This window comes from Corvus hawaiiensis, unplaced genomic scaffold, assembly GCF_020740725.1.
Source record: "Corvus hawaiiensis isolate bCorHaw1 unplaced genomic scaffold, bCorHaw1.pri.cur scaffold_93_ctg1, whole genome shotgun sequence".
Lineage (NCBI taxonomy): Eukaryota > Metazoa > Chordata > Aves > Passeriformes > Corvidae > Corvus > Corvus hawaiiensis.
In genome coordinates this window covers 110,548-136,270 of record NW_025963387.1, presented here as the reverse complement: position 1 = coordinate 136,270, position 25,723 = coordinate 110,548, and the positions used below count along the sequence as shown (strand labels likewise).

Below are 25,723 nucleotides of genomic sequence, written 5' to 3'. Positions count from 1 at the left end.
AGTGCAGGCCGCACCTGGAGCAGCTCCCTGCAGCCGTGGCCTGGCTCTTTGTGGCAACCAAATGCTCCCTGTGTGCAGCTGTCCCTGGAGGATGGTCCCAGGGCAGAGCCCAGCCGGGCTCCCACTGCATCCCCTGGAGCCTGGGGCAGACAGCGCTCGCAGAGCTGAGGTTCATGGTGAGCACCCAGAGCTGTGGCTCGCAGTCGGTGTTTGCAAGCATTGTGATCTCATCTCCTGTGACCTGTGGGGAAAAGGAGCTGTGCAGCCAGGCCAGCGCTGCTCCTCTGGGCAGGGACGAGGCTGAAGGCCTTTCCTGTTGCCGAGGAGGCGGCATTAAGCCTTAGCGGGGCCTGGCAGCTGTGGAGCCGGATCTCGCCCGCTGTCCGGGACTCGCTGCCCACCAACCGCCCCCACCCACCGCGCTCCGTTCTGCAGGGACAGAAGGCTCTGGCTGTGCGAGGGTTTCCATCACGTCTGTGTACCCGTGGCTCTGCAACGCACACGGAGAGGGAAAGTGTCAAGTCACGGTGCTGGCACACTCCTTCCTTTCCATACAGGACACGTCCCTGCGCACCCCGTGTGCGGATCTATTCAAAGGACAGGCGTGGATAGAGATTTCCCACGGAGCTCTGACTCTGGCGGAAGTCACCTTGTCAGCCAGCAGCCAGGGGATTTGTTTCCCAGCTCTGTGTCAGTCGGTGCCCAAGAGCTGAAGGGAGCAGCATGTAGAAGCAGTTCCCAGATTTCTAGGCAGGCAGTGGAGCTGACAAGCATCCGCGTAACTCGCCGTGTTCATCGGGAGGGGGTGCTGCTTCTTTGGGAGTACGGCACAACGGAGACACGAGACTTGGAAAAATCCCAGCTCCCTGTGGATTTGTGCAGCAGGGCTGGGGCTGCTCCCAAAGTTCCCCCGCCCCAGTGACACAGCCGGACATGGGCTGAGGGGGGGCTGGATCAGGCTTTCTTGTCCACCTGCATGCCAGGAGGGAGCACAAAATCTACCTGCATTCTCTGCAGCGTGCCATCCTGGAGCAGAGCCATTCCCAAAGGAAGCCGTGAGCCCGGGACAAGCCAGTGCCGCAGTGGGATCCTAGCAGCGCTTGTGGAAGCTGGGAGAGAGGAGCCCACCTGGAGCAGTTTCCTGCCAGGATTAATCATCCCGTGGCTTCCCACCAGGGTCTCATTGCTTCCAAAAGGCCCCAGAGTGTCACCGTGGCCCCTCGGTTCCACCAGGTTCCATAGCGTCACTGTGGTGCCCAGGCTTCCGTCAGCTTCCCTAGCATCCCCACGGTCTGCAGGGCTCCCCGAGCTTCTGTGCTGGTGTCACAGTGGAGCCAGGGTTCCGTGTAGGTCCCCAGCATCACAAAGGCTCTCCTGGGAGCCACGGGTCACAAAGCAGCGTGGGTTCTGTGCAGCCCCGCTGTGTCACAATGGCCGCCGGCTTCCACGAGCCCCCGCAGTGTCCCAGTGGCTTTAGGAGTGGGTGGCTGGGAGTTGGTGCCCCGCCAGCGGCTGGGGGAGAAGCAGCAGGGACAGCGTGCGGACAGTGCCATGGCCACTTCTGTGGCCGCTCGCGTCTCTGTCCCAGGCACAGCCGTGGTGTGGAACACCGGCTCCTTTGGGTGTGCAGGTGGCAGTGACGGCCTGGAGCATGGCTGCTCCCGGGGGACACCCTGGGGCAGGAGGCCGCTGGAGATTCATCGCCACACGCTGCAGCTCCTTGTCATGAGGTGCTCGGAGTGATTCTAAAGGCTGTTCCCACCAGGCAGTTGTCTGGGTTAGAGCTGTTGAGCTGTCAGCGGGAATGCAAAGGCCAAGCTCGGGAGCCTTTTGTCCTGGTGCCGTTGTCTTTGGATCCTGACTCTGCGAGAGGGAAGGCTTAGGATGGTGCCTAGAGCTGAGAAGGAAAGTGCAAGTTAGGGCAAAGGAGTTCATCTTGCTCTTGGAGTGTGGGTGCAAAGAGGAGTCTGCACTTGCAAGGGGAAGATGAGGGAAATCTTTTTGTCCTGACACCGTTGATTTGAGAGCAGGGAAGTTTCCAAGTTGCCTCTGCCCTTGGGCTGCTTTCGAGCTGGGCTCGCAGTGATTCCTTCTTCTGCAAGTGGGCAGCGCTATCGTGTGCTTGTTTCGATGAGCGCTGACAGTGCCCAGGAAAAAGCCAAGCGCTTCGCTGGCGCGGCCCCAGTGGTGTGCGAGCAGTCGGTGGAAGAGCTCGGCTGTGCACCCTGCCTCTTGGAGACATAAAGGAATGTGATCCTGCATGTAGCAGGGAGGGAGGAGGAATCGTTTTTGCTGTTGGCTGTGCAGTTTCTAGGCTGCAAAAGAAAAGGCAATTCCAGCACGGCCTCTTTCTTTAGAACCTTTTCTGTGCCATCAGCTGCTCAGCATGGAACTCACACCCTCTGAAATGCATCCAAATCCCTGAAGATATGCTTCTTCTCTCAAGCTCAGTGTACCATCTTACCCTCTCATTTTAGCATATGCCAAACCCCCTTCCAAACATCCAGCAGCTGCTTGTCAAGAAAAAGTCCTAGAACAAAAAGCCAGTGCTGGCTTTCATAGCCCCTTTGCTGTCTAGGAACTAGAGGAAACAAGCTAGTGATACGCACTTTCTTTCTCAACTCCATCGAGCGCATCCTTCTCTCCAGGTGGCAGAGTCCTTGGCGGAAGTGAAGCATCTCCAGCTGCAGTTCAGACTGACAGATGTGCCAGGACAGGAAACATTTGCTGACCTTCCCTCTTCCCTGTGCAACATGATTCTCGCAGCCCAGTCACTTTCACACACCTTCGGTATCCCTGAGTCCAAGCACCTAAAGCTCCCACAGACAGACGTGTCAGGAAGGAACACGTTCCAAAAGCACCCCCTTCTCTTATCAGCATATACATTGTGCACAACACGCTGCGGCACTGAACTGATTTTGGGGGGTCGTGTGTCCCCCCCAGCCCCGCGGTCACTCTGCCCCTGCCCGGCTGCTCCCAGTGTTCCCAGGAAGGCTTCCCAGTTCGCCCCGGTCCCGTTGATTGGGGAACAGTGGGAAGGGACTTTGGGGGATCCCGCGCGGGGACCGAGAGTGGAGGGGGCGGAACCGGCCCCAGGATGGATCGGGAATGGGGACCCCCGTGTGTCACCCTTGTGTCGCCCCCCCGGGGGGGTCCTTGGGAGGCACCTCAACCCCAAATCGGCACCCAGCGAACCCCAAAGGCGCAGAGGCCCCGCCCCCTAAGCCGCCCCACAGCCCCCACCGACCAACCAAAATTCCCCGCGAGTATCAGATAATCAGAGAAGGCGCTGAACAACCTTCAGGCAATCAGAGCGCGCGGCGCTGGTGACTCACCAGTTGCCAGGCAGACCCGCAGCGCCCAGCGCTCCCCACCCGGACCCCACCTGCGCCCCCCCTCGCCCCCAGCGCCCCCCGCCAGGGGAATTTGCGGAGGGGGCGCGTGGGGGGCTCCCAGGCCGGGCCCACAGCCCAGCCCTGCCCCAGCCCGACCTGCCCCGACTCCATCCCGGCTCCTCCCGCCGGATGCGACCGCGCTGGGAAAACGGGGGGCCAAGGGTGGGCACTGGGCCCGGGGGGAGCAGGAGAAGGGATGGGGGAGGAGGAGAAGGAGAAGGAGGCATCTTCTAATGGTATTTTATTGAGTGTCACTTTTTAGAGACCGGGATCAATACTCCCCGGGCGTCAGGGCGAGTCCCTCAGGGCTGTGGGGCCCTGCTGCCGGCTCACCCCGTGCCAGCCCAGCGCCAGCGCTCAGCGGGGCTTTGGCTTCCCGTGCCCTTTCCCGTGCCCTTTCCCGTGTCCCCAGCCCACCGTCACCACCCCCGTGTCCCCAGGTCGTGCCCCACCCCTCCCCCCCTCCCCCTCTGTCGAGACATGGAGGATGAGAATTTCCCCACCATCCACCCCAAAGGTTCCCCCGAGGCCATTTCCTCTCGTCCTTTCCCTTGGGAGCAGAGCCCCAGCCCTCCTGGCTGCCCTCTCCTGTAAGGGACTTGGAGAGAGCCAGGTCCCCCCTGAGCCTCCTTTCCTCCAGGCTCAGCCCCCTCAGATCCCTCAGCTGCCCCTCAGAAGTCCTCCAGACCCTTCCCCAGCTCCGTTCCCATCTCTGGACATGCTCCAGCCCCTCCATGTGTTTCTTGAAGTTTGAAGCCCAATCGCTGCCCTGTCGCTGCAGGTGCCAAAACCCCAGGGAGACTCCTTGGAAATGGGGGTAGAGAGGCCCATTTCCCTTTCCTTCAAAGGGAAACGTGTGCAAAAATGCTCCCAATGGCCGAGCGGGTTTGCTGTGGCTGCGGGAGGAAGAGATGCTCCGGGACTCCGCCTCGGCCCCGGAGCGGAGCGGCCCGTGCTGCCCCGGGGCGCGCGGGGCTCGGCCGTGGGGCGCGCGGGGGGGAACGGACAAACGGGCACCGGACACACGGACACGCGGACAAACGCTCCCAGCGCTTCAGCGGCAGCGGCAGCAGCGGCAGCAGCGGCAGCAGCGGCAGCAGCACAAGAGCAGCACAAGAGCAGCGAGTCCACGAACCCTCTGCGTCCCTTCTCCTGCTCCTCCTCTCCCTCTCCCAGTGTCTCGCACCCTCTCCCGCTCTCCCTTTCGTTCCCCAACCCCCCGTCCCGCGGCCTCCCTCTCCCCACGCCCGGCCGGGCCATGCCCCCGGCCCGCCCCCGGCCCCGGGCGGGGCTGCCCCCTCCCCGCCCCCGGGCGTCCCGCCGCGGTCCCGCGTCCGCCCGGCTCTCGCCGTCCTGGCTGCGGCGCTGCTGGGCGGGCGTCAGTGCCTGGCTCCTGGGCACCATCGCCAGCCCCTGGCTGCGGCTGGCCCGACCCCGACCCCGACCCCGACCCCTACCCCCACCCCGACCGCGGCCTCGGCTCCTGCCGGGGCCCGCCGGGGACACAGGCGGCGCGGCCGCTCCCGCCGCCTCCGCAGCGTCTTCCCCGCTCCGAAGTCCGCCGCTCTTGAGCGCGGCCGCCGGCCCCGAGCCGCCGGTGTCCGCTTCAAAAGAGCCAACATGTGGACATGGCCGGCCCGGGGCGGTTGAGCGGCGCTCGGGGGCCGTTCCTGGCCCCGGGCCGAGCGCTGACGGCCGCGTCTCGCCGGCAGGGAAGGCGCAGCAGGGCCTGAAGGAGCGGTACCGGCTGGGTTCGCTGCTGGGGCGCGGCGGCTTCGGCAGCGTCTTCGCGGCGACGCGGCTCTCGGACGGCGCCCCGGTGAGTGGCGGGGCCGGCGGCGGGCGCAGGAGGCGGGGGGCAAAGGAGGAGGAGAAGGAGCATGGGGCTCGGCACGGCGGGCGGCGAGCTCAGCCCGCTGCTCCCCTTGCCTTGCAGGTGGCCATCAAACGGGTGCCACGGAACCGCATCCACCATTGGGGCCAGCTGGTGAGTGAGCGAGGGGCAGCGGGAGAAGCCGGGGCGCGACGGGCGGGGATGAGCCGAGGCCCGGCAGGGTGGAAGCCGCCAGAACGCCTCGAGGGAGAGCGGCCGTGGGACCAGCGGAGCGCGCAGAGCGTCCCCGGCTGGCTGAGGGCTTGCCGAGCCCCGGCACGGCATCGGCCCCGCTGACGGCATCGTGCTCCTCCCACAGCCCGACGGCACCCGAGCACCACTGGAGATCGTGCTGCTGGACAAGGTGTCCGCTGGCTTCCCCGGCATCGTCCAGCTCCACGAGTGGCTGGAGCTCCCCAGCAACGTGGTGATGGTGCTGGAGCGCCCGGAGCGGTCTCAGGACCTCCTGCACTTCATTTGGGCACGGGGCTTCCTGTGCGAGGAGGTGGCGCGGCACCTGTTCCGCCAGGTGCTGGAGGCCGTGCGGCACTGCACCAGCTGCGGGGTCCTGCACCGGGACATCAAACCAGAGAACATCCTGGTTGACCTGGCCACCGGGCAGGCCAAACTCATCGACTTTGGCTGTGGCACCTACCTGCAAGCCGCAGCCTACACCAGCTTTGCAGGTGAGCCCACGCAGGGGGAGGCTCCTGGTAGCGGCATCTCAGAGCCCAACAGCTCACAGCCCAAGCCGGCTGTGGCCCGGGGGATTGTCCCTTTTGCTGCCAGTCATGGCAGCCGGAGTCTTCAGCTGAGCTGCTTTTGAGCGGCGCTGGCTGAGGGCCCATCTTCCAGCCCTGCTGGCCGCCTTTGCCAGCCACTCTGCCCAGGACTGGCGCTGGGGCTGGGGCAGCCAGCGCCACAGAAACACCCGTGGGTGGGGGTAGCAGAGAGGGGGGGGGCCAGAACCTGTGCTCCAGCCCGTTTGGTGTGCAGGCGAGACAGGGCTCGGACCGCTCTGCTGCCCGCGCTTGCCTTGGCTTAAGAATGGTTTCTGGGGCAGTGCAGGCAGGGAGGATGAAAGCGTGGTTTTTCCCCAGCACCAAGTGCGTTTTTCCTTTGCATGGAATGCTCGGGCCTTGCCAGGGCTTCTGCTGCCCTCTTGCGACACCAGCGGCTTCTTTTCCAACCCCCAGTTTGTACACAAGTCCCCGGTGCTGGCGAGAGGGCAGCGGGTGCGGCCCCCGCAGGCCCAGGGATGCTGGGGTGAGGCTCTGGGAGCAGGCAGCGTCCCCCTGAAGAACTCCATCTCTATTCCATAGGAACACCGTCCTACAGCCCCCCGGAATGGACGCACCTCGGCTGGTACCACGGCGAGGCAGCGACCGTCTGGTCCCTGGGCATCGTGCTGCACCAGATGGTCTGCGGGGAGCACCCTTTCAGGAGGGGCTGGAACAGCACCTGGGGCCGGCTCTCGCTCCCACGACGGCTCTCTCCAGGTGGATCCTCGTCTCTGCAGCACGGGGGGAAGAGCAGTGCTGGGAGACAGCAGCGGGCTCAGGAGCATGCCACACTGGCAGCTGCTGAGGAGGTGGCAATGTCCTGCTCCCCTCCAAAAGAAAGAATTGATGGCAAAGTTTAGGCACAGCCCTGAGCACACGCAGCACGGCCTGGCCATGGCAAGAGTGGGGCAAAGCGGACAGGAGCCTTCTGCAACTGACTGGTGCTTTCTGCTTTCTCTGCGCAGAGTGCCAGGATCTCATCCGACGGTGTTTATCCGTGCTCTCCTCGGAAAGGCCCTCATTAGAAGACCTGTCCTGTGATCCTTGGATGCAGGATATTCGCGAGCCGTAGGAGAATGGAGAGAGCCACACGCACGCTTTGAGCCAGGGAGCCGGTAAGTTCCAGCTGCACACGTGCCTTGGCAAGAGGCAGCAAAGAAAGGCAGAGTTTTTGTCCTGCCTGAATCGCTGCGCAGGGCTCCTCAGCTGGGCACGGCGCAGCCCTGCTGCTGGAGCTGAGCTGCTCTTCCCAGCACTGGTGGCCCCCATGCCAGCTGCTTTTGCTTGTCCTGCTTCAGCAACAGCCGGGGCCCTGGGCAGAGCACTGACAGCCTGCTCCAGCCCCAGGGAAGAAGAAGCCCCTGGAGAAGCTGTGCCAGGTGCGGCTGCTGCTGCTGGAGACATGGAGGGTGACATCAAGGATGACAAGCTCTTCCTCCACCTGGCAAGCTGAAGATGATGGACTTCAATTGTGGCACCTTCTCCAAAGCCAGGCTCCACGGCGAATTTGCAGATGAGTCCACACGCAGGGGGCCGCTCCCAGATTTATGCATTGCACAGCCTGGCCGGGAAGCAAAGGTTCCCCCCTTTGCTGGGGCGGATGCAACCAATTCTTCAGTCGGCTGCCAAGCTGCTTTTTGGCAGGGCTGGGGGGATAGGCTGGGCTGGTTTTGAACTGGGAGTCTGCTCCTGGCCCTGCCAACAGCCCCCAGCACCCACCGTGCCCCACGTTGGGGCTGGGGCAGCTGGCCCGACACAAAGCAAGCCCCATGGTGGGAGCAGAGGTTGGACAGCAGAAGCTGTGCATGGGCTGCTTTGCTCTGCAGGCAAGGAAGGGCTTGGGCTACTCCACTGCCCTTGTTGGCTTTGGGCTCAGCATGACTTTTGGGGGCAGTGCAGGGGGAAGGGAGAAAGCGTGGGCTGCCCTGGCCCGTGGGTGGGTTTTTCCCTCGCATGGCGGGCTTGGGCCTTCCTCAAGGCCCCAGCAGAGAGAAGATTTTTTACCTTTTTCCTTGTTTCCCCTTTTTGTCTGTAATCTCTTTTCATTGATTTATGGTTTGTTTTTCCAAAGGAAGCGTTCTAGGTGCTGTCGGGTCCGGATGGCGAAGTGCTTGGGAGCAGCTGCGGCGTGGGTGGGACGTGCCCTTGGAGAAGGCTGAGGACAGCGTTTGGGAGCAGCTTTTCTTCTGGCGGCGGGAGGCGTGAGGTGGGTGCCCGTCCTCTTGGCACGGCTGGGATAAGGGCTTTTGGGAGACGGCAGCGAGCGCAGCAGCATCCCGCTCTGGGCAGCTGCTGAGGAGGTGGCTGTGCCACGGCCGGCTGCAGGCTGGGCACGTGTCCTGCACTCCTGCTCTCCTGCCAGAGGCAGCAATGCTGGGCAGCTTTGGGCAGCGCTCTGAGCACGGCCAGCACGGCCTGGGCACCGCGGGCGGCTGGGACAAGGGGAATGGGAGCCTTCAGCCGACGGGCGCTTTCTGCTTTGTCTCCTTGCAGCCGGGCTCTGCGGATGCTGAGGCTGCTCTGGGCTCCGCCAGGGCTCTGCTGCGGCTCAGCCCCGGGGCCACGAGAAGCCAAAGAAGAAACGCCGTGACCTGCAGCAGAGACGTGCCCGAGCAGCTCGGCAGTGCAGCTCACGTTTGCAGAGCGTGCACCTCCAGGGGAAAATATGACACCCCCCAATAACAAACTTGTTCAGTAACTTCTGAAATGAAATCAGTCTGGGATGACCCCCAATGACGTTTTTCAGCTTGCTCAAGCTGAAGCTCAGCCCTTCTCTGAACAGTTCTCTCCCCCACCTGCCTTTTGCTCCACAAGTGCTCCCTCTTTCCCCCAGTGAGTTCCCAGCTCACTGCAGTCCCCATTGCACTGTAGCCTTCCTTGATGCCCCTGGCCACGAGGAAGAGCGAGCCCCAGGTTTAGGGACTCGTGTAGTCACTGCCTGAAGAACAGCAATGTCTCAGAGGTCTGGTGAGATTTGGGTGTCATTCAGAGCTGCTCTCCAGGCCTCAGCTCTGCTCACTGCTGGCTTCCCACTCCCTTTTCCTCGTTCTTCACAGAGCAGGATGAGCTCTGTGAATGCCCTTGACTCTCGCCACTCTTCCCAGCCCAGCCACCCAGCCCAGCTAGGCTTAAGATGGAGCTTCTTTGTCTCCTCTGGCACCCCAGGGCAGTCCCCTCTGCGGGGAGCAGCAGCCCCAGAGCGCAGCACACAGCAGTGCAGGCCGCACCTGGAGCAGCTCCCTGCAGCCATGGCCTGGCTCTTTGTGGCAACCAAATGCTCCCTGTGTGCAGCTGTCCCTGGAGGATGGTCCCAGGGCAGAGCCCAGCCGGGCTCCCACTGCATCCCCTGGAGCCTGGGGCAGACAGCGCTCGCAGAGCTGAGGTTCATGGTGAGCACCCAGAGCTGTGGCTCGCAGTCGGTGTTTGCAAGCATTGTGATCTCATCTCCTGTGACCTGTGGGGAAAAGGAGCTGTGCAGCCAGGCCAGCGCTGCTCCTCTGGGCAGGGACGAGGCTGAAGGCCTTTCCTGTTGCCGAGGAGGCGGCATTAAGCCTTAGCGGGGCCTGGCAGCTGTGGAGCCGGATCTCGCCCGCTGTCCGGGACTCGCTGCCCACCAACCGCCCCCACCCACCGCGCTCCGTTCTGCAGGGACAGAAGGCTCTGGCTGTGCGAGGGTTTCCATCACGTCTGTGTACCCGTGGCTCTGCAACGCACACGGAGAGGGAAAGTGTCAAGTCACGGTGCTGGCACACTCCTTCCTTTCCATACAGGACACGTCCCTGCGCACCCCGTGTGCGGATCTATTCAAAGGACAGGCGTGGATAGAGATTTCCCACGGAGCTCTGACTCTGGCGGAAGTCACCTTGTCAGCCAGCAGCCAGGGGATTTGTTTCCCAGCTCTGTGTCAGTCGGTGCCCAAGAGCTGAAGGGAGCAGCATGTAGAAGCAGTTCCCAGATTTCTAGGCAGGCAGTGGAGCTGACAAGCATCCGCGTAACTCGCCGTGTTCATCGGGAGGGGGTGCTGCTTCTTTGGGAGTACGGCACAACGGAGACACGAGACTTGGAAAAATCCCAGCTCCCTGTGGATTTGTGCAGCAGGGCTGGGGCTGCTCCCAAAGTTCCCCCGCCCCAGTGACACAGCCGGACATGGGCTGAGGGGGGGCTGGATCAGGCTTTCTTGTCCACCTGCATGCCAGGAGGGAGCACAAAATCTACCTGCATTCTCTGCAGCGTGCCATCCTGGAGCAGAGCCATTCCCAAAGGAAGCCGTGAGCCCGGGACAAGCCAGTGCCGCAGTGGGATCCTAGCAGCGCTTGTGGAAGCTGGGAGAGAGGAGCCCACCTGGAGCAGTTTCCTGCCAGGATTAATCATCCCGTGGCTTCCCACCAGGGTCTCATTGCTTCCAAAAGGCCCCAGAGTGTCACCGTGGCCCCTCGGTTCCACCAGGTTCCATAGCGTCACTGTGGTGCCCAGGCTTCCGTCAGCTTCCCTAGCATCCCCACGGTCTGCAGGGCTCCCCGAGCTTCTGTGCTGGTGTCACAGTGGAGCCAGGGTTCCGTGTAGGTCCCCAGCATCACAAAGGCTCTCCTGGGAGCCACGGGTCACAAAGCAGCGTGGGTTCTGTGCAGCCCCGCTGTGTCACAATGGCCGCCGGCTTCCACGAGCCCCCGCAGTGTCCCAGTGGCTTTAGGAGTGGGTGGCTGGGAGTTGGTGCCCCGCCAGCGGCTGGGGGAGAAGCAGCAGGGACAGCGTGCGGACAGTGCCATGGCCACTTCTGTGGCCGCTCGCGTCTCTGTCCCAGGCACAGCCGTGGTGTGGAACACCGGCTCCTTTGGGTGTGCAGGTGGCAGTGACGGCCTGGAGCATGGCTGCTCCCGGGGGACACCCTGGGGCAGGAGGCCGCTGGAGATTCATCGCCACACGCTGCAGCTCCTTGTCATGAGGTGCTCGGAGTGATTCTAAAGGCTGTTCCCACCAGGCAGTTGTCTGGGTTAGAGCTGTTGAGCTGTCAGCGGGAATGCAAAGGCCAAGCTCGGGAGCCTTTTGTCCTGGTGCCGTTGTCTTTGGATCCTGACTCTGCGAGAGGGAAGGCTTAGGATGGTGCCTAGAGCTGAGAAGGAAAGTGCAAGTTAGGGCAAAGGAGTTCATCTTGCTCTTGGAGTGTGGGTGCAAAGAGGAGTCTGCACTTGCAAGGGGAAGATGAGGGAAATCTTTTTGTCCTGACACCGTTGATTTGAGAGCAGGGAAGTTTCCAAGTTGCCTCTGCCCTTGGGCTGCTTTCGAGCTGGGCTCGCAGTGATTCCTTCTTCTGCAAGTGGGCAGCGCTATCGTGTGCTTGTTTCGATGAGCGCTGACAGTGCCCAGGAAAAAGCCAAGCGCTTCGCTGGCGCGGCCCCAGTGGTGTGCGAGCAGTCGGTGGAAGAGCTCGGCTGTGCACCCTGCCTCTTGGAGACATAAAGGAATGTGATCCTGCATGTAGCAGGGAGGGAGGAGGAATCGTTTTTGCTGTTGGCTGTGCAGTTTCTAGGCTGCAAAAGAAAAGGCAATTCCAGCACGGCCTCTTTCTTTAGAACCTTTTCTGTGCCATCAGCTGCTCAGCATGGAACTCACACCCTCTGAAATGCATCCAAATCCCTGAAGATATGCTTCTTCTCTCAAGCTCAGTGTACCATCTTACCCTCTCATTTTAGCATATGCCAAACCCCCTTCCAAACATCCAGCAGCTGCTTGTCAAGAAAAAGTCCTAGAACAAAAAGCCAGTGCTGGCTTTCATAGCCCCTTTGCTGTCTAGGAACTAGAGGAAACAAGCTAGTGATACGCACTTTCTTTCTCAACTCCATCGAGCGCATCCTTCTCTCCAGGTGGCAGAGTCCTTGGCGGAAGTGAAGCATCTCCAGCTGCAGTTCAGACTGACAGATGTGCCAGGACAGGAAACATTTGCTGACCTTCCCTCTTCCCTGTGCAACATGATTCTCGCAGCCCAGTCACTTTCACACACCTTCGGTATCCCTGAGTCCAAGCACCTAAAGCTCCCACAGACAGACGTGTCAGGAAGGAACACGTTCCAAAAGCACCCCCTTCTCTTATCAGCATATACATTGTGCACAACACGCTGCGGCACTGAACTGATTTTGGGGGGTCGTGTGTCCCCCCCAGCCCCGCGGTCACTCTGCCCCTGCCCGGCTGCTCCCAGTGTTCCCAGGAAGGCTTCCCAGTTCGCCCCGGTCCCGTTGATTGGGGAACAGTGGGAAGGGACTTTGGGGGATCCCGCGCGGGGACCGAGAGTGGAGGGGGCGGAACCGGCCCCAGGATGGATCGGGAATGGGGACCCCCGTGTGTCACCCTTGTGTCGCCCCCCCGGGGGGGTCCTTGGGAGGCACCTCAACCCCAAATCGGCACCCAGCGAACCCCAAAGGCGCAGAGGCCCCGCCCCCTAAGCCGCCCCACAGCCCCCACCGACCAACCAAAATTCCCCGCGAGTATCAGATAATCAGAGAAGGCGCTGAACAACCTTCAGGCAATCAGAGCGCGCGGCGCTGGTGACTCACCAGTTGCCAGGCAGACCCGCAGCGCCCAGCGCTCCCCACCCGGACCCCACCTGCGCCCCCCCTCGCCCCCAGCGCCCCCCGCCAGGGGAATTTGCGGAGGGGGCGCGTGGGGGGCTCCCAGGCCGGGCCCACAGCCCAGCCCTGCCCCAGCCCGACCTGCCCCGACTCCATCCCGGCTCCTCCCGCCGGATGCGACCGCGCTGGGAAAACGGGGGGCCAAGGGTGGGCACTGGGCCCGGGGGGAGCAGGAGAAGGGATGGGGGAGGAGGAGAAGGAGAAGGAGGCATCTTCTAATGGTATTTTATTGAGTGTCACTTTTTAGAGACCGGGATCAATACTCCCCGGGCGTCAGGGCGAGTCCCTCAGGGCTGTGGGGCCCTGCTGCCGGCTCACCCCGTGCCAGCCCAGCGCCAGCGCTCAGCGGGGCTTTGGCTTCCCGTGCCCTTTCCCGTGCCCTTTCCCGTGTCCCCAGCCCACCGTCACCACCCCCGTGTCCCCAGGTCGTGCCCCACCCCTCCCCCCCTCCCCCTCTGTCGAGACATGGAGGATGAGAATTTCCCCACCATCCACCCCAAAGGTTCCCCCGAGGCCATTTCCTCTCGTCCTTTCCCTTGGGAGCAGAGCCCCAGCCCTCCTGGCTGCCCTCTCCTGTAAGGGACTTGGAGAGAGCCAGGTCCCCCCTGAGCCTCCTTTCCTCCAGGCTCAGCCCCCTCAGATCCCTCAGCTGCCCCTCAGAAGTCCTCCAGACCCTTCCCCAGCTCCGTTCCCATCTCTGGACATGCTCCAGCCCCTCCATGTGTTTCTTGAAGTTTGAAGCCCAATCGCTGCCCTGTCGCTGCAGGTGCCAAAACCCCAGGGAGACTCCTTGGAAATGGGGGTAGAGAGGCCCATTTCCCTTTCCTTCAAAGGGAAACGTGTGCAAAAATGCTCCCAATGGCCGAGCGGGTTTGCTGTGGCTGCGGGAGGAAGAGATGCTCCGGGACTCCGCCTCGGCCCCGGAGCGGAGCGGCCCGTGCTGCCCCGGGGCGCGCGGGGCTCGGCCGTGGGGCGCGCGGGGGGGAACGGACAAACGGGCACCGGACACACGGACACGCGGACAAACGCTCCCAGCGCTTCAGCGGCAGCGGCAGCAGCGGCAGCAGCGGCAGCAGCGGCAGCAGCACAAGAGCAGCACAAGAGCAGCGAGTCCACGAACCCTCTGCGTCCCTTCTCCTGCTCCTCCTCTCCCTCTCCCAGTGTCTCGCACCCTCTCCCGCTCTCCCTTTCGTTCCCCAACCCCCCGTCCCGCGGCCTCCCTCTCCCCACGCCCGGCCGGGCCATGCCCCCGGCCCGCCCCCGGCCCCGGGCGGGGCTGCCCCCTCCCCGCCCCCGGGCGTCCCGCCGCGGTCCCGCGTCCGCCCGGCTCTCGCCGTCCTGGCTGCGGCGCTGCTGGGCGGGCGTCAGTGCCTGGCTCCTGGGCACCATCGCCAGCCCCTGGCTGCGGCTGGCCCGACCCCGACCCCGACCCCGACCCCTACCCCCACCCCGACCGCGGCCTCGGCTCCTGCCGGGGCCCGCCGGGGACACAGGCGGCGCGGCCGCTCCCGCCGCCTCCGCAGCGTCTTCCCCGCTCCGAAGTCCGCCGCTCTTGAGCGCGGCCGCCGGCCCCGAGCCGCCGGTGTCCGCTTCAAAAGAGCCAACATGTGGACATGGCCGGCCCGGGGCGGTTGAGCGGCGCTCGGGGGCCGTTCCTGGCCCCGGGCCGAGCGCTGACGGCCGCGTCTCGCCGGCAGGGAAGGCGCAGCAGGGCCTGAAGGAGCGGTACCGGCTGGGTTCGCTGCTGGGGCGCGGCGGCTTCGGCAGCGTCTTCGCGGCGACGCGGCTCTCGGACGGCGCCCCGGTGAGTGGCGGGGCCGGCGGCGGGCGCAGGAGGCGGGGGGCAAAGGAGGAGGAGAAGGAGCATGGGGCTCGGCACGGCGGGCGGCGAGCTCAGCCCGCTGCTCCCCTTGCCTTGCAGGTGGCCATCAAACGGGTGCCACGGAACCGCATCCACCATTGGGGCCGGCTGGTGAGTGAGCGAGGGGCAGCGGGAGAAGCCGGGGCGCGACGGGCGGGGATGAGCCGAGGCCCGGCAGGGTGGAAGCCGCCAGAACGCCTCGAGGGAGAGCGGCCGTGGGACCAGCGGAGCGCGCAGAGCGTCCCCGGCTGGCTGAGGGCTTGCCGAGCCCCGGCACGGCATCGGCCCCGCTGACGGCATCGTGCTCCTCCCACAGCCCGACGGCACCCGAGCACCACTGGAGATCGTGCTGCTGGACAAGGTGTCCGCTGGCTTCCCCGGCATCGTCCAGCTCCACGAGTGGCTGGAGCTCCCCAGCAACGTGGTGATGGTGCTGGAGCGCCCGGAGCGGTCTCAGGACCTCCTGCACTTCATTTGGGCACGGGGCTTCCTGTGCGAGGAGGTGGCGCGGCACCTGTTCCGCCAGGTGCTGGAGGCCGTGCGGCACTGCACCAGCTGCGGGGTCCTGCACCGGGACATCAAACCAGAGAACATCCTGGTTGACCTGGCCACCGGGCAGGCCAAACTCATCGACTTTGGCTGTGGCACCTACCTGCAAGCCGCAGCCTACACCAGCTTTGCAGGTGAGCCCACGCAGGGGGAGGCTCCTGGTAGCGGCATCTCAGAGCCCAACAGCTCACAGCCCAAGCCGGCTGTGGCCCGGGGGATTGTCCCTTTTGCTGCCAGTCATGGCAGCCGGAGTCTTCAGCTGAGCTGCTTTTGAGCGGCGCTGGCTGAGGGCCCATCTTCCAGCCCTGCTGGCCGCCTTTGCCAGCCACTCTGCCCAGGACTGTCGCTGGGGCTGGGGCAGCCAGCGCCACAGAAACACCCGTGGGTGGGGGTAGCAGAGAGGGGGGGGGCCAGAACCTGTGCTCCAGCCCGTTTGGTGTGCAGGCGAGACAGGGCTCGGACCGCTCTGCTGCCCGCGCTTGCCTTGGCTTAAGAATGGTTTCTGGGGCAGTGCAGGCAGGGAGGATGAAAGCGTGGTTTTTCCCCAGCACCAAGTGCGTTTTTCCTTTGCATGGAATGCTCGGGCCTTGCCAGGGCTTCTGCTGCCCTCTTGCGACACCAGCGGCTTCTTTTCCAACCCCCAGTTTGTACACAAGTCCCCGGTGCTGGCGAGAGGGCAGCGGGTGCGGCCCCCGCAGGCCCAGGGATGCTGGGGTGAGGCTCTGGGAGCAGGCAGCGTCCCCCTGAAGAACTCCATCTCTATTCCATAGGAACACCGTCCTACAGCCCCCCGGAATGGACGCACCTCGGCTGGTACCACGGCGAGGCAGCGACCGTCTGGTCCCTGGGCATCGTGCTGCACCAGATGGTCTGCGGGGAGCACCCTTTCAGGAGGGGCTGGAACAGCACCTGGGGCCGGCTCTCGCTCCCACGACGGCTCTCTCCAGGTGGATCCTCGTCTCTGCAGCACGGGGGGAAGAGCAGTGCTGGGAGACAGCAGCGGGCTCAGGAGCATGCCACACTGGCAGCTGCTGAGGAGGTGGCAATGTCCTGCTCCCCTCCAAAAGAAAGAATTGATGGCAAAGTTTAGGCACAGCCCTGAGCACACGCAGCACGGCCTGGCCATGGCAAGAGTGGGGCAAAGCGGACAGGAGCCTTCTGCAACTGACTGGTGCTTTCTGCTTTCTCTGCGCAGAGTGCCAGGATCTCATCCGACGGTGTTTATCCGTGCTCTCCTCGGAAAGGCCCTCATTAGAAGACCTGTCCTGTGATCCTTGGATGCAAGATATTCGCGAGCCGTAGGAGAATGGAGAGAGCCACACGCACGCTTTGAGCCAGGGAGCCGGTAAGTTCCAGCTGCACACGTGCCTTGGCAAGAGGCAGCAAAGAAAGGCAGAGTTTTTGTCCTGCCTGAATCGCTGCGCAGGGCTCCTCAGCTGGGCACGGCGCAGCCCTGCTGCTGGAGCTGAGCTGCTCTTCCCAGCACTGGTGGCCCCCATGCCAGCTGCTTTTGCTTGTCCTGCTTCAGCAACAGCCGGGGCCCTGGGCAGAGCACTGACAGCCTGCTCCAGCCCCAGGGAAGAAGAAGCCCCTGGAGAAGCTGTGCCAGGTGCGGCTGCTGCTGCTGGAGACATGGAGGGTGACATCAAGGATGACAAGCTCTTCCTCCACCTGGCAAGCTGAAGATGATGGACTTCAATTGTGGCACCTTCTCCAAAGCCAGGCTCCACGGCGAATTTGCAGATGAGTCCACACGCAGGGGGCCGCTCCCAGATTTGTGCATTGCACAGCCTGGCCGGGAAGCAAAGGTTCCCCCCTTTGCTGGGGCGGATGCAACCAATTCTTCAGTCGGCTGCCAAGCTGCTTTTTGGCAGGGCTGGGGGGATAGGCTGGGCTGGTTTTGAACTGGGAGTCTGCTCCTGGCCCTGCCAACAGCCCCCAGCACCCACCGTGCCCCACGTTGGGGCTGGGGCAGCTGGCCCGACACAAAGCAAGCCCCATGGTGGGAGCAGAGGTTGGACAGCAGAAGCTGTGCATGGGCTGCTTTGCTCTGCAGGCAAGGAAGGGCTTGGGCTACTCCACTGCCCTTGTTGGCTTTGGGCTCAGCATGACTTTTGGGGGCAGTGCAGGGGGAAGGGAGAAAGCGTGGGCTGCCCTGGCCCGTGGGTGGGTTTTTCCCTCGCATGGCGGGCTTGGGCCTTCCTCAAGGCCCCAGCAGAGAGAAGATTTTTTACCTTTTTCCTTGTTTCCCCTTTTTGTCTGTAATCTCTTTTCATTGATTTATGGTTTGTTTTTCCAAAGGAAGCGTTCTAGGTGCTGTCGGGTCCGGATGGCGAAGTGCTTGGGAGCAGCTGCGGCGTGGGTGGGACGTGCCCTTGGAGAAGGCTGAGGACAGCGTTTGGGAGCAGCTTTTCTTCTGGCGGCGGGAGGCGTGAGGTGGGTGCCCGTCCTCTTGGCACGGCTGGGATAAGGGCTTTTGGGAGACGGCAGCGAGCGCAGCAGCATCCCGCTCTGGGCAGCTGCTGAGGAGGTGGCTGTGCCACGGCCGGCTGCAGGCTGGGCACGTGTCCTGCACTCCTGCTCTCCTGCCAGAGGCAGCAATGCTGGGCAGCTTTGGGCAGCGCTCTGAGCACGGCCAGCACGGCCTGGGCACCGCGGGCGGCTGGGACAAGGGGAATGGGAGCCTTCAGCCGACGGGCGCTTTCTGCTTTGTCTCCTTGCAGCCGGGCTCTGCGGATGCTGAGGCTGCTCTGGGCTCCGCCAGGGCTCTGCTGCGGCTCAGCCCCGGGGCCACGAGAAGCCAAAGAAGAAACGCCGTGACCTGCAGCAGAGACGTGCCCGAGCAGCTCGGCAGTGCAGCTCACGTTTGCAGAGCGTGCACCTCCAGGGGAAAATATGACACCCCCCAATAACAAACTTGTTCAGTAACTTCTGAAATGAAATCAGTCTGGGATGACCCCCAATGACGTTTTTCAGCTTGCTCAAGCTGAAGCTCAGCCCTTCTCTGAACAGTTCTCTCCCCCACCTGCCTTTTGCTCCACAAGTGCTCCCTCTTTCCCCCAGTGAGTTCCCAGCTCACTGCAGTCCCCATTGCACTGTAGCCTTCCTTGATGCCCCTGGCCACGAGGAAGAGCGAGCCCCAGGTTTAGGGACTCGTGTAGTCACTGCCTGAAGAACAGCAATGTCTCAGAGGTCTGGTGAGATTTGGGTGTCATTCAGAGCTGCTCTCCAGGCCTCAGCTCTGCTCACTGCTGGCTTCCCACTCCCTTTTCCTCGTTCTTCACAGAGCAGGATGAGCTCTGTGAATGCCCTTGACTCTCGCCACTCTTCCCAGCCCAGCCACCCAGCCCAGCTAGGCTTAAGATGGAGCTTCTTTGTCTCCTCTGGCACCCCAGGGCAGTCCCCTCTGCGGGGAGCAGCAGCCCCAGAGCGCAGCACACAGCAGTGCAGGCCGCACCTGGAGCAGCTCCCTGCAGCCGTGGCCTGGCTCTTTGTGGCAACCAAATGCTCCCTGTGTGCAGCTGTCCCTGGAGGATGGTCCCAGGGCAGAGCCCAGCCGGGCTCCCACTGCATCCCCTGGAGCCTGGGGCAGACAGCGCTCGCAGAGCTGAGGTTCATGGTGAGCACCCAGAGCTGTGGCTCGCAGTCGGTGTTTGCAAGCATTGTGATCTCATCTCCTGTGACCTGTGGGGAAAAGGAGCTGTGCAGCCAGGCCAGCGCTGCTCCTCTGGGCAGGGACGAGGCTGAAGGCCTTTCCTGTTGCCGAGGAGGCGGCATTAAGCCTTAGCGGGGCCTGGCAGCTGTGGAGCCGGATCTCGCCCGCTGTCCGGGACTCGCTGCCCACCAACCGCCCCCACCCACCGCGCTCCGTTCTGCAGGGACAGAAGGCTCTGGCTGTGCGAGGGTTTCCATCACGTCTGTGTACCCGTGGCTCTGCAACGCACACGGAGAGGGAAAGTGTCAAGTCACGGTGCTGGCACACTCCTTCCTTTCCATACAGGACACGTCCCTGCGCACCCCGTGTGCGGATCTATTCAAAGGACAGGCGTGGATAGAGATTTCCCACGGAGCTCTGACTCTGGCGGAAGTCACCTTGTCAGCCAGCAGCCAGGGGATTTGTTTCCCAGCTCTGTGCCAGTCGGTGCCCAAGAGCTGAAGGGAGCAGCATGTAGAAGCAGTTCCCAGATTTCTAGGCAGGCAGTGGAGCTGACAAGCATCCGCGTAACTCGCCGTGTTCATCGGGAGGGGGTGCTGCTTCTTTGGGAGTACGGCACAACGGAGACACGAGACTTGGAAAAATCCCAGCTCCCTGTGGATTTGTGCAGCAGGGCTGGGGCTGCTCCCAAAGTTCCCCCGCCCCAGTGACACAGCCGGACATGGGCTGAGGGGGGGCTGGATCAGGCTTTCTTGTCCACCTGCATGCCAGGAGGGAGCACAAAATCTACCTGCATTCTCTGCAGCGTGCCATCCTGGAGCAGAGCCATTCCCAAAGGAAGCCGTGAGCCCGGGACAAGCCAGTGCCGCAGTGGGATCCTAGCAGCGCTTGTGGAAGCTGGGAGAGAGGAGCCCACCTGGAGCAGTTTCCTGCCAGGATTAATCATCCCGTGGCTTCCCACCAGGGTCTCATTGCTTCCAAAAGGCCCCAGAGTGTCACCGTGGCCCCTCGGTTCCACCAGGTTCCATAGCGTCACTGTGGTGCCCAGGCTTCCGTCAGCTTCCCTAGCATCCCCACGGTCTGCAGGGCTCCCCGAGCTTCTGTGCTGGTGTCACAGTGGAGCCAGGGTTCCGTGTAGGTCCCCAGCATCACAAAGGCTCTCCTGGAAGCCACGGGTCACAAAGCAGCGTGGGTTCTGTGCAGCCCCGCTGTGTCACAATGGCCGCCGGCTTCCACGAGCCCCCGCAGTGTCCCAGTGGCTTTAGGAGTGGGTGGCTGGGAGTTGGTGCCCCGCCAGCGGCTGGGGGAGAAGCAGCAGGGACAGCGTGCGGACAGTGCCATGGCCACTTCTGTGGCCGCTCGCGTCTCTGTCCCAGGCACAGCCGTGGTGTGGAACACCGGCTCCTTTGGGTGTGCAGGTGGCAGTGACGGCCTGGAGCATGGCTGCTCCCGGGGGACACCCTGGGGCAGGAGGCCGCTGGAGATTCATCGCCACACGCTGCAGCTCCTTGTCATGAGGTGCTCGGAGTGATTCTAAAGGCTGTTCCCACCAGGCAGTTGTCTGGGTTAGAGCTGTTGAGCTGTCAGCGGGAATGCAAAGGCCAAGCTCGGGAGCCTTTTGTCCTGGTGCCGTTGTCTTTGGATCCTGACTCTGCGAGAGGGAAGGCTTAGGATGGTGCCTAGAGCTGAGAAGGAAAGTGCAAGTTAGGGCAAAGGAGTTCATCTTGCTCTTGGAGTGTGGGTGCAAAGAGGAGTCTGCACTTGCAAGGGGAAGATGAGGGAAATCTTTTTGTCCTGACACCGTTGATTTGAGAGCAGGGAAGTTTCCAAGTTGCCTCTGCCCTTGGGCTGCTTTCGAGCTGGGCTCGCAGTGATTCCTTCTTCTGCAAGTGGGCAGCGCTATCGTGTGCTTGTTTCGATGAGCGCTGACAGTGCCCAGGAAAAAGCCAAGCGCTTCGCTGGCGCGGCCCCAGTGGTGTGCGAGCAGTCGGTGGAAGAGCTCGGCTGTGCACCCTGCCTCTTGGAGACATAAAGGAATGTGATCCTGCATGTAGCAGGGAGGGAGGAGGAATCGTTTTTGCTGTTGGCTGTGCAGTTTCTAGGCTGCAAAAGAAAAGGCAATTCCAGCACGGCCTCTTTCTTTAGAACCTTTTCTGTGCCATCAGCTGCTCAGCATGGAACTCACACCCTCTGAAATGCATCCAAATCCCTGAAGATATGCTTCTTCTCTCAAGCTCAGTGTACCATCTTACCCTCTCATTTTAGCATATGCCAAACCCCCTTCCAAACATCCAGCAGCTGCTTGTCAAGAAAAAGTCCTAGAACAAAAAGCCAGTGCTGGCTTTCATAGCCCCTTTGCTGTCTAGGAACTAGAGGAAACAAGCTAGTGATACGCACTTTCTTTCTCAACTCCATCGAGCGCATCCTTCTCTCCAGGTGGCAGAGTCCTTGGCGGAAGTGAAGCATCTCCAGCTGCAGTTCAGACTGACAGATGTGCCAGGACAGGAAACATTTGCTGACCTTCCCTCTTCCCTGTGCAACATGATTCTCGCAGCCCAGTCACTTTCACACACCTTCGGTATCCCTGAGTCCAAGCACCTAAAGCTCCCACAGACAGACGTGTCAGGAAGGAACACGTTCCAAAAGCACCCCCTTCTCTTATCAGCATATACATTGTGCACAACACGCTGCGGCACTGAACTGATTTTGGGGGGTCGTGTGTCCCCCCCAGCCCCGCGGTCACTCTGCCCCTGCCCGGCTGCTCCCAGTGTTCCCAGGAAGGCTTCCCAGTTCGCCCCGGTCCCGTTGATTGGGGAACAGTGGGAAGGGACTTTGGGGGATCCCGCGCGGGGACCGAGAGTGGAGGGGGCGGAACCGGCCCCAGGATGGATCGGGAATGGGGACCCCCGTGTGTCACCCTTGTGTCGCCCCCCCGGGGGGGTCCTTGGGAGGCACCTCAACCCCAAATCGGCACCCAGCGAACCCCAAAGGCGCAGAGGCCCCGCCCCCTAAGCCGCCCCACAGCCCCCACCGACCAACCAAAATTCCCCGCGAGTATCAGATAATCAGAGAAGGCGCTGAACAACCTTCAGGCAATCAGAGCGCGCGGCGCTGGTGACTCACCAGTTGCCAGGCAGACCCGCAGCGCCCAGCGCTCCCCACCCGGACCCCACCTGCGCCCCCCCTCGCCCCCAGCGCCCCCCGCCAGGGGAATTTGCGGAGGGGGCGCGTGGGGGGCTCCCAGGCCGGGCCCACAGCCCAGCCCTGCCCCAGCCCGACCTGCCCCGACTCCATCCCGGCTCCTCCCGCCGGATGCGACCGCGCTGGGAAAACGGGGGGCCAAGGGTGGGCACTGGGCCCGGGGGGAGCAGGAGAAGGGATGGGGGAGGAGGAGAAGGAGAAGGAGGCATCTTCTAATGGTATTTTATTGAGTGTCACTTTTTAGAGACCGGGATCAATACTCCCCGGGCGTCAGGGCGAGTCCCTCAGGGCTGTGGGGCCCTGCTGCCGGCTCACCCCGTGCCAGCCCAGCGCCAGCGCTCAGCGGGGCTTTGGCTTCCCGTGCCCTTTCCCGTGCCCTTTCCCGTGTCCCCAGCCCACCGTCACCACCCCCGTGTCCCCAGGTCGTGCCCCACCCCTCCCCCCCTCCCCCTCTGTCGAGACATGGAGGATGAGAATTTCCCCACCATCCACCCCAAAGGTTCCCCCGAGGCCATTTCCTCTCGTCCTTTCCCTTGGGAGCAGAGCCCCAGCCCTCCTGGCTGCCCTCTCCTGTAAGGGACTTGGAGAGAGCCAGGTCCCCCCTGAGCCTCCTTTCCTCCAGGCTCAGCCCCCTCAGATCCCTCAGCTGCCCCTCAGAAGTCCTCCAGACCCTTCCCCAGCTCCGTTCCCATCTCTGGACATGCTCCAGCCCCTCCATGTGTTTCTTGAAGTTTGAAGCCCAATCGCTGCCCTGTCGCTGCAGGTGCCAAAACCCCAGGGAGACTCCTTGGAAATGGGGGTAGAGAGGCCCATTTCCCTTTCCTTCAAAGGGAAACGTGTGCAAAAATGCTCCCAATGGCCGAGCGGGTTTGCTGTGGCTGCGGGAGGAAGAGATGCTCCGGGACTCCGCCTCGGCCCCGGAGCGGAGCGGCCCGTGCTGCCCCGGGGCGCGCGGGGCTCGGCCGTGGGGCGCGCGGGGGGGAACGGACAAACGGGCACCGGACACACGGACACGCGGACAAACGCTCCCAGCGCTTCAGCGGCAGCGGCAGCAGCGGCAGCAGCGGCAGCAGCGGCAGCAGCACAAGAGCAGCACAAGAGCAGCGAGTCCACGAACCCTCTGCGTCCCTTCTCCTGCTCCTCCTCTCCCTCTCCCAGTGTCTCGCACCCTCTCCCGCTCTCCCTTTCGTTCCCCAACCCCCCGTCCCGCGGCCTCCCTCTCCCCACGCCCGGCCGGGCCATGCCCCCGGCCCGCCCCCGGCCCCGGGCGGGGCTGCCCCCTCCCCGCCCCCGGGCGTCCCGCCGCGGTCCCGCGTCCGCCCGGCTCTCGCCGTCCTGGCTGCGGCGCTGCTGGGCGGGCGTCAGTGCCTGGCTCCTGGGCACCATCGCCAGCCCCTGGCTGCGGCTGGCCCGACCCCGACCCCGACCCCGACCCCTACCCCCACCCCGACCGCGGCCTCGGCTCCTGCCGGGGCCCGCCGGGGACACAGGCGGCGCGGCCGCTCCCGCCGCCTCCGCAGCGTCTTCCCCGCTCCGAAGTCCGCCGCTCTTGAGCGCGGCCGCCGGCCCCGAGCCGCCGGTGTCCGCTTCAAAAGAGCCAACATGTGGACATGGCCGGCCCGGGGCGGTTGAGCGGCGCTCGGGGGCCGTTCCTGGCCCCGGGCCGAGCGCTGACGGCCGCGTCTCGCCGGCAGGGAAGGCGCAGCAGGGCCTGAAGGAGCGGTACCGGCTGGGTTCGCTGCTGGGGCGCGGCGGCTTCGGCAGCGTCTTCGCGGCGACGCGGCTCTCGGACGGCGCCCCGGTGAGTGGCGGGGCCGGCGGCGGGCGCAGGAGGCGGGGGGCAAAGGAGGAGGAGAAGGAGCATGGGGCTCGGCACGGCGGGCGGCGAGCTCAGCCCGCTGCTCCCCTTGCCTTGCAGGTGGCCATCAAACGGGTGCCACGGAACCGCATCCACCATTGGGGCCGGCTGGTGAGTGAGCGAGGGGCAGCGGGAGAAGCCGGGGCGCGACGGGCGGGGATGAGCCGAGGCCCGGCAGGGTGGAAGCCGCCAGAACGCCTCGAGGGAGAGCGGCCGTGGGACCAGCGGAGCGCGCAGAGCGTCCCCGGCTGGCTGAGGGCTTGCCGAGCCCCGGCACGGCATCGGCCCCGCTGACGGCATCGTGCTCCTCCCACAGCCCGACGGCACCCGAGCACCACTGGAGATCGTGCTGCTGGACAAGGTGTCCGCTGGCTTCCCCGGCATCGTCCAGCTCCACGAGTGGCTGGAGCTCCCCAGCAACGTGGTGATGGTGCTGGAGCGCCCGGAGCGGTCTCAGGACCTCCTGCACTTCATTTGGGCACGGGGCTTCCTGTGCGAGGAGGTGGCGCGGCACCTGTTCCGCCAGGTGCTGGAGGCCGTGCGGCACTGCACCAGCTGCGGGGTCCTGCACCGGGACATCAAACCAGAGAACATCCTGGTTGACCTGGCCACCGGGCAGGCCAAACTCATCGACTTTGGCTGTGGCACCTACCTGCAAGCCGCAGCCTACACCAGCTTTGCAGGTGAGCCCACGCAGGGGGAGGCTCCTGGTAGCGGCATCTCAGAGCCCAACAGCTCACAGCCCAAGCCGGCTGTGGCCCGGGGGATTGTCCCTTTTGCTGCCAGTCATGGCAGCCGGAGTCTTCAGCTGAGCTGCTTTTGAGCGGCGCTGGCTGAGGGCCCATCTTCCAGCCCTGCTGGCCGCCTTTGCCAGCCACTCTGCCCAGGACTGTCGCTGGGGCTGGGGCAGCCAGCGCCACAGAAACACCCGTGGGTGGGGGTAGCAGAGAGGGGGGGGGCCAGAACCTGTGCTCCAGCCCGTTTGGTGTGCAGGCGAGACAGGGCTCGGACCGCTCTGCTGCCCGCGCTTGCCTTGGCTTAAGAATGGTTTCTGGGGCAGTGCAGGCAGGGAGGATGAAAGCGTGGTTTTTCCCCAGCACCAAGTGCGTTTTTCCTTTGCATGGAATGCTCGGGCCTTGCCAGGGCTTCTGCTGCCCTCTTGCGACACCAGCGGCTTCTTTTCCAACCCCCAGTTTGTACACAAGTCCCCGGTGCTGGCGAGAGGGCAGCGGGTGCGGCCCCCGCAGGCCCAGGGATGCTGGGGTGAGGCTCTGGGAGCAGGCAGCGTCCCCCTGAAGAACTCCATCTCTATTCCATAGGAACACCGTCCTACAGCCCCCCGGAATGGACGCACCTCGGCTGGTACCACGGCGAGGCAGCGACCGTCTGGTCCCTGGGCATCGTGCTGCACCAGATGGTCTGCGGGGAGCACCCTTTCAGGAGGGGCTGGAACAGCACCTGGGGCCGGCTCTCGCTCCCACGACGGCTCTCTCCAGGTGGATCCTCGTCTCTGCAGCACGGGGGGAAGAGCAGTGCTGGGAGACAGCAGCGGGCTCAGGAGCATGCCACACTGGCAGCTGCTGAGGAGGTGGCAATGTCCTGCTCCCCTCCAAAAGAAAGAATTGATGGCAAAGTTTAGGCACAGCCCTGAGCACACGCAGCACGGCCTGGCCATGGCAAGAGTGGGGCAAAGCGGACAGGAGCCTTCTGCAACTGACTGGTGCTTTCTGCTTTCTCTGCGCAGAGTGCCAGGATCTCATCCGACGGTGTTTATCCGTGCTCTCCTCGGAAAGGCCCTCATTAGAAGACCTGTCCTGTGATCCTTGGATGCAAGATATTCGCGAGCCGTAGGAGAATGGAGAGAGCCACACGCACGCTTTGAGCCAGGGAGCCGGTAAGTTCCAGCTGCACACGTGCCTTGGCAAG

General features: G+C 63.7%; 3 protein-coding genes across 3 annotated transcripts; all 3 read left to right on the top strand.

Moving 5' to 3' along the window:
- The first annotated feature begins 1,430 nt into the window (after positions 1–1,430).
- LOC125321130 (serine/threonine-protein kinase pim-1-like) lies at positions 1,431–7,386 on the top strand. The gene is made up of 8 exons (XM_048293527.1): positions 1,431–1,479; positions 1,589–1,730; positions 4,806–5,214; positions 5,332–5,382; positions 5,588–5,954; positions 6,591–6,767; positions 7,016–7,165; positions 7,349–7,386. The coding sequence occupies exons 1-7, from the start codon at positions 1,431–1,433 to the stop codon at positions 7,120–7,122; spliced, it is 1,302 nt and encodes a 433-aa protein (XP_048149484.1). The 3' UTR covers positions 7,123–7,165; positions 7,349–7,386.
- A 3,307-nt stretch (positions 7,387–10,693) lies between these two features.
- On the top strand, positions 10,694–16,385 carry LOC125321129 (serine/threonine-protein kinase pim-1-like). Its single transcript, XM_048293526.1, has 7 exons — positions 10,694–10,742; positions 10,852–10,993; positions 14,069–14,477; positions 14,595–14,645; positions 14,851–15,217; positions 15,854–16,030; positions 16,279–16,385. The coding sequence occupies exons 1-7, from the start codon at positions 10,694–10,696 to the stop codon at positions 16,383–16,385; spliced, it is 1,302 nt and encodes a 433-aa protein (XP_048149483.1).
- A 3,571-nt stretch (positions 16,386–19,956) lies between these two features.
- Positions 19,957–25,648, top strand: LOC125321128 (serine/threonine-protein kinase pim-1-like). The gene is made up of 7 exons (XM_048293524.1): positions 19,957–20,005; positions 20,115–20,256; positions 23,332–23,740; positions 23,858–23,908; positions 24,114–24,480; positions 25,117–25,293; positions 25,542–25,648. Exons 1-7 carry the CDS (start codon positions 19,957–19,959, stop codon positions 25,646–25,648), a joined length of 1,302 nt encoding a protein of 433 aa, XP_048149481.1.
- Positions 25,649–25,723: the final 75 nt, after the last annotated feature.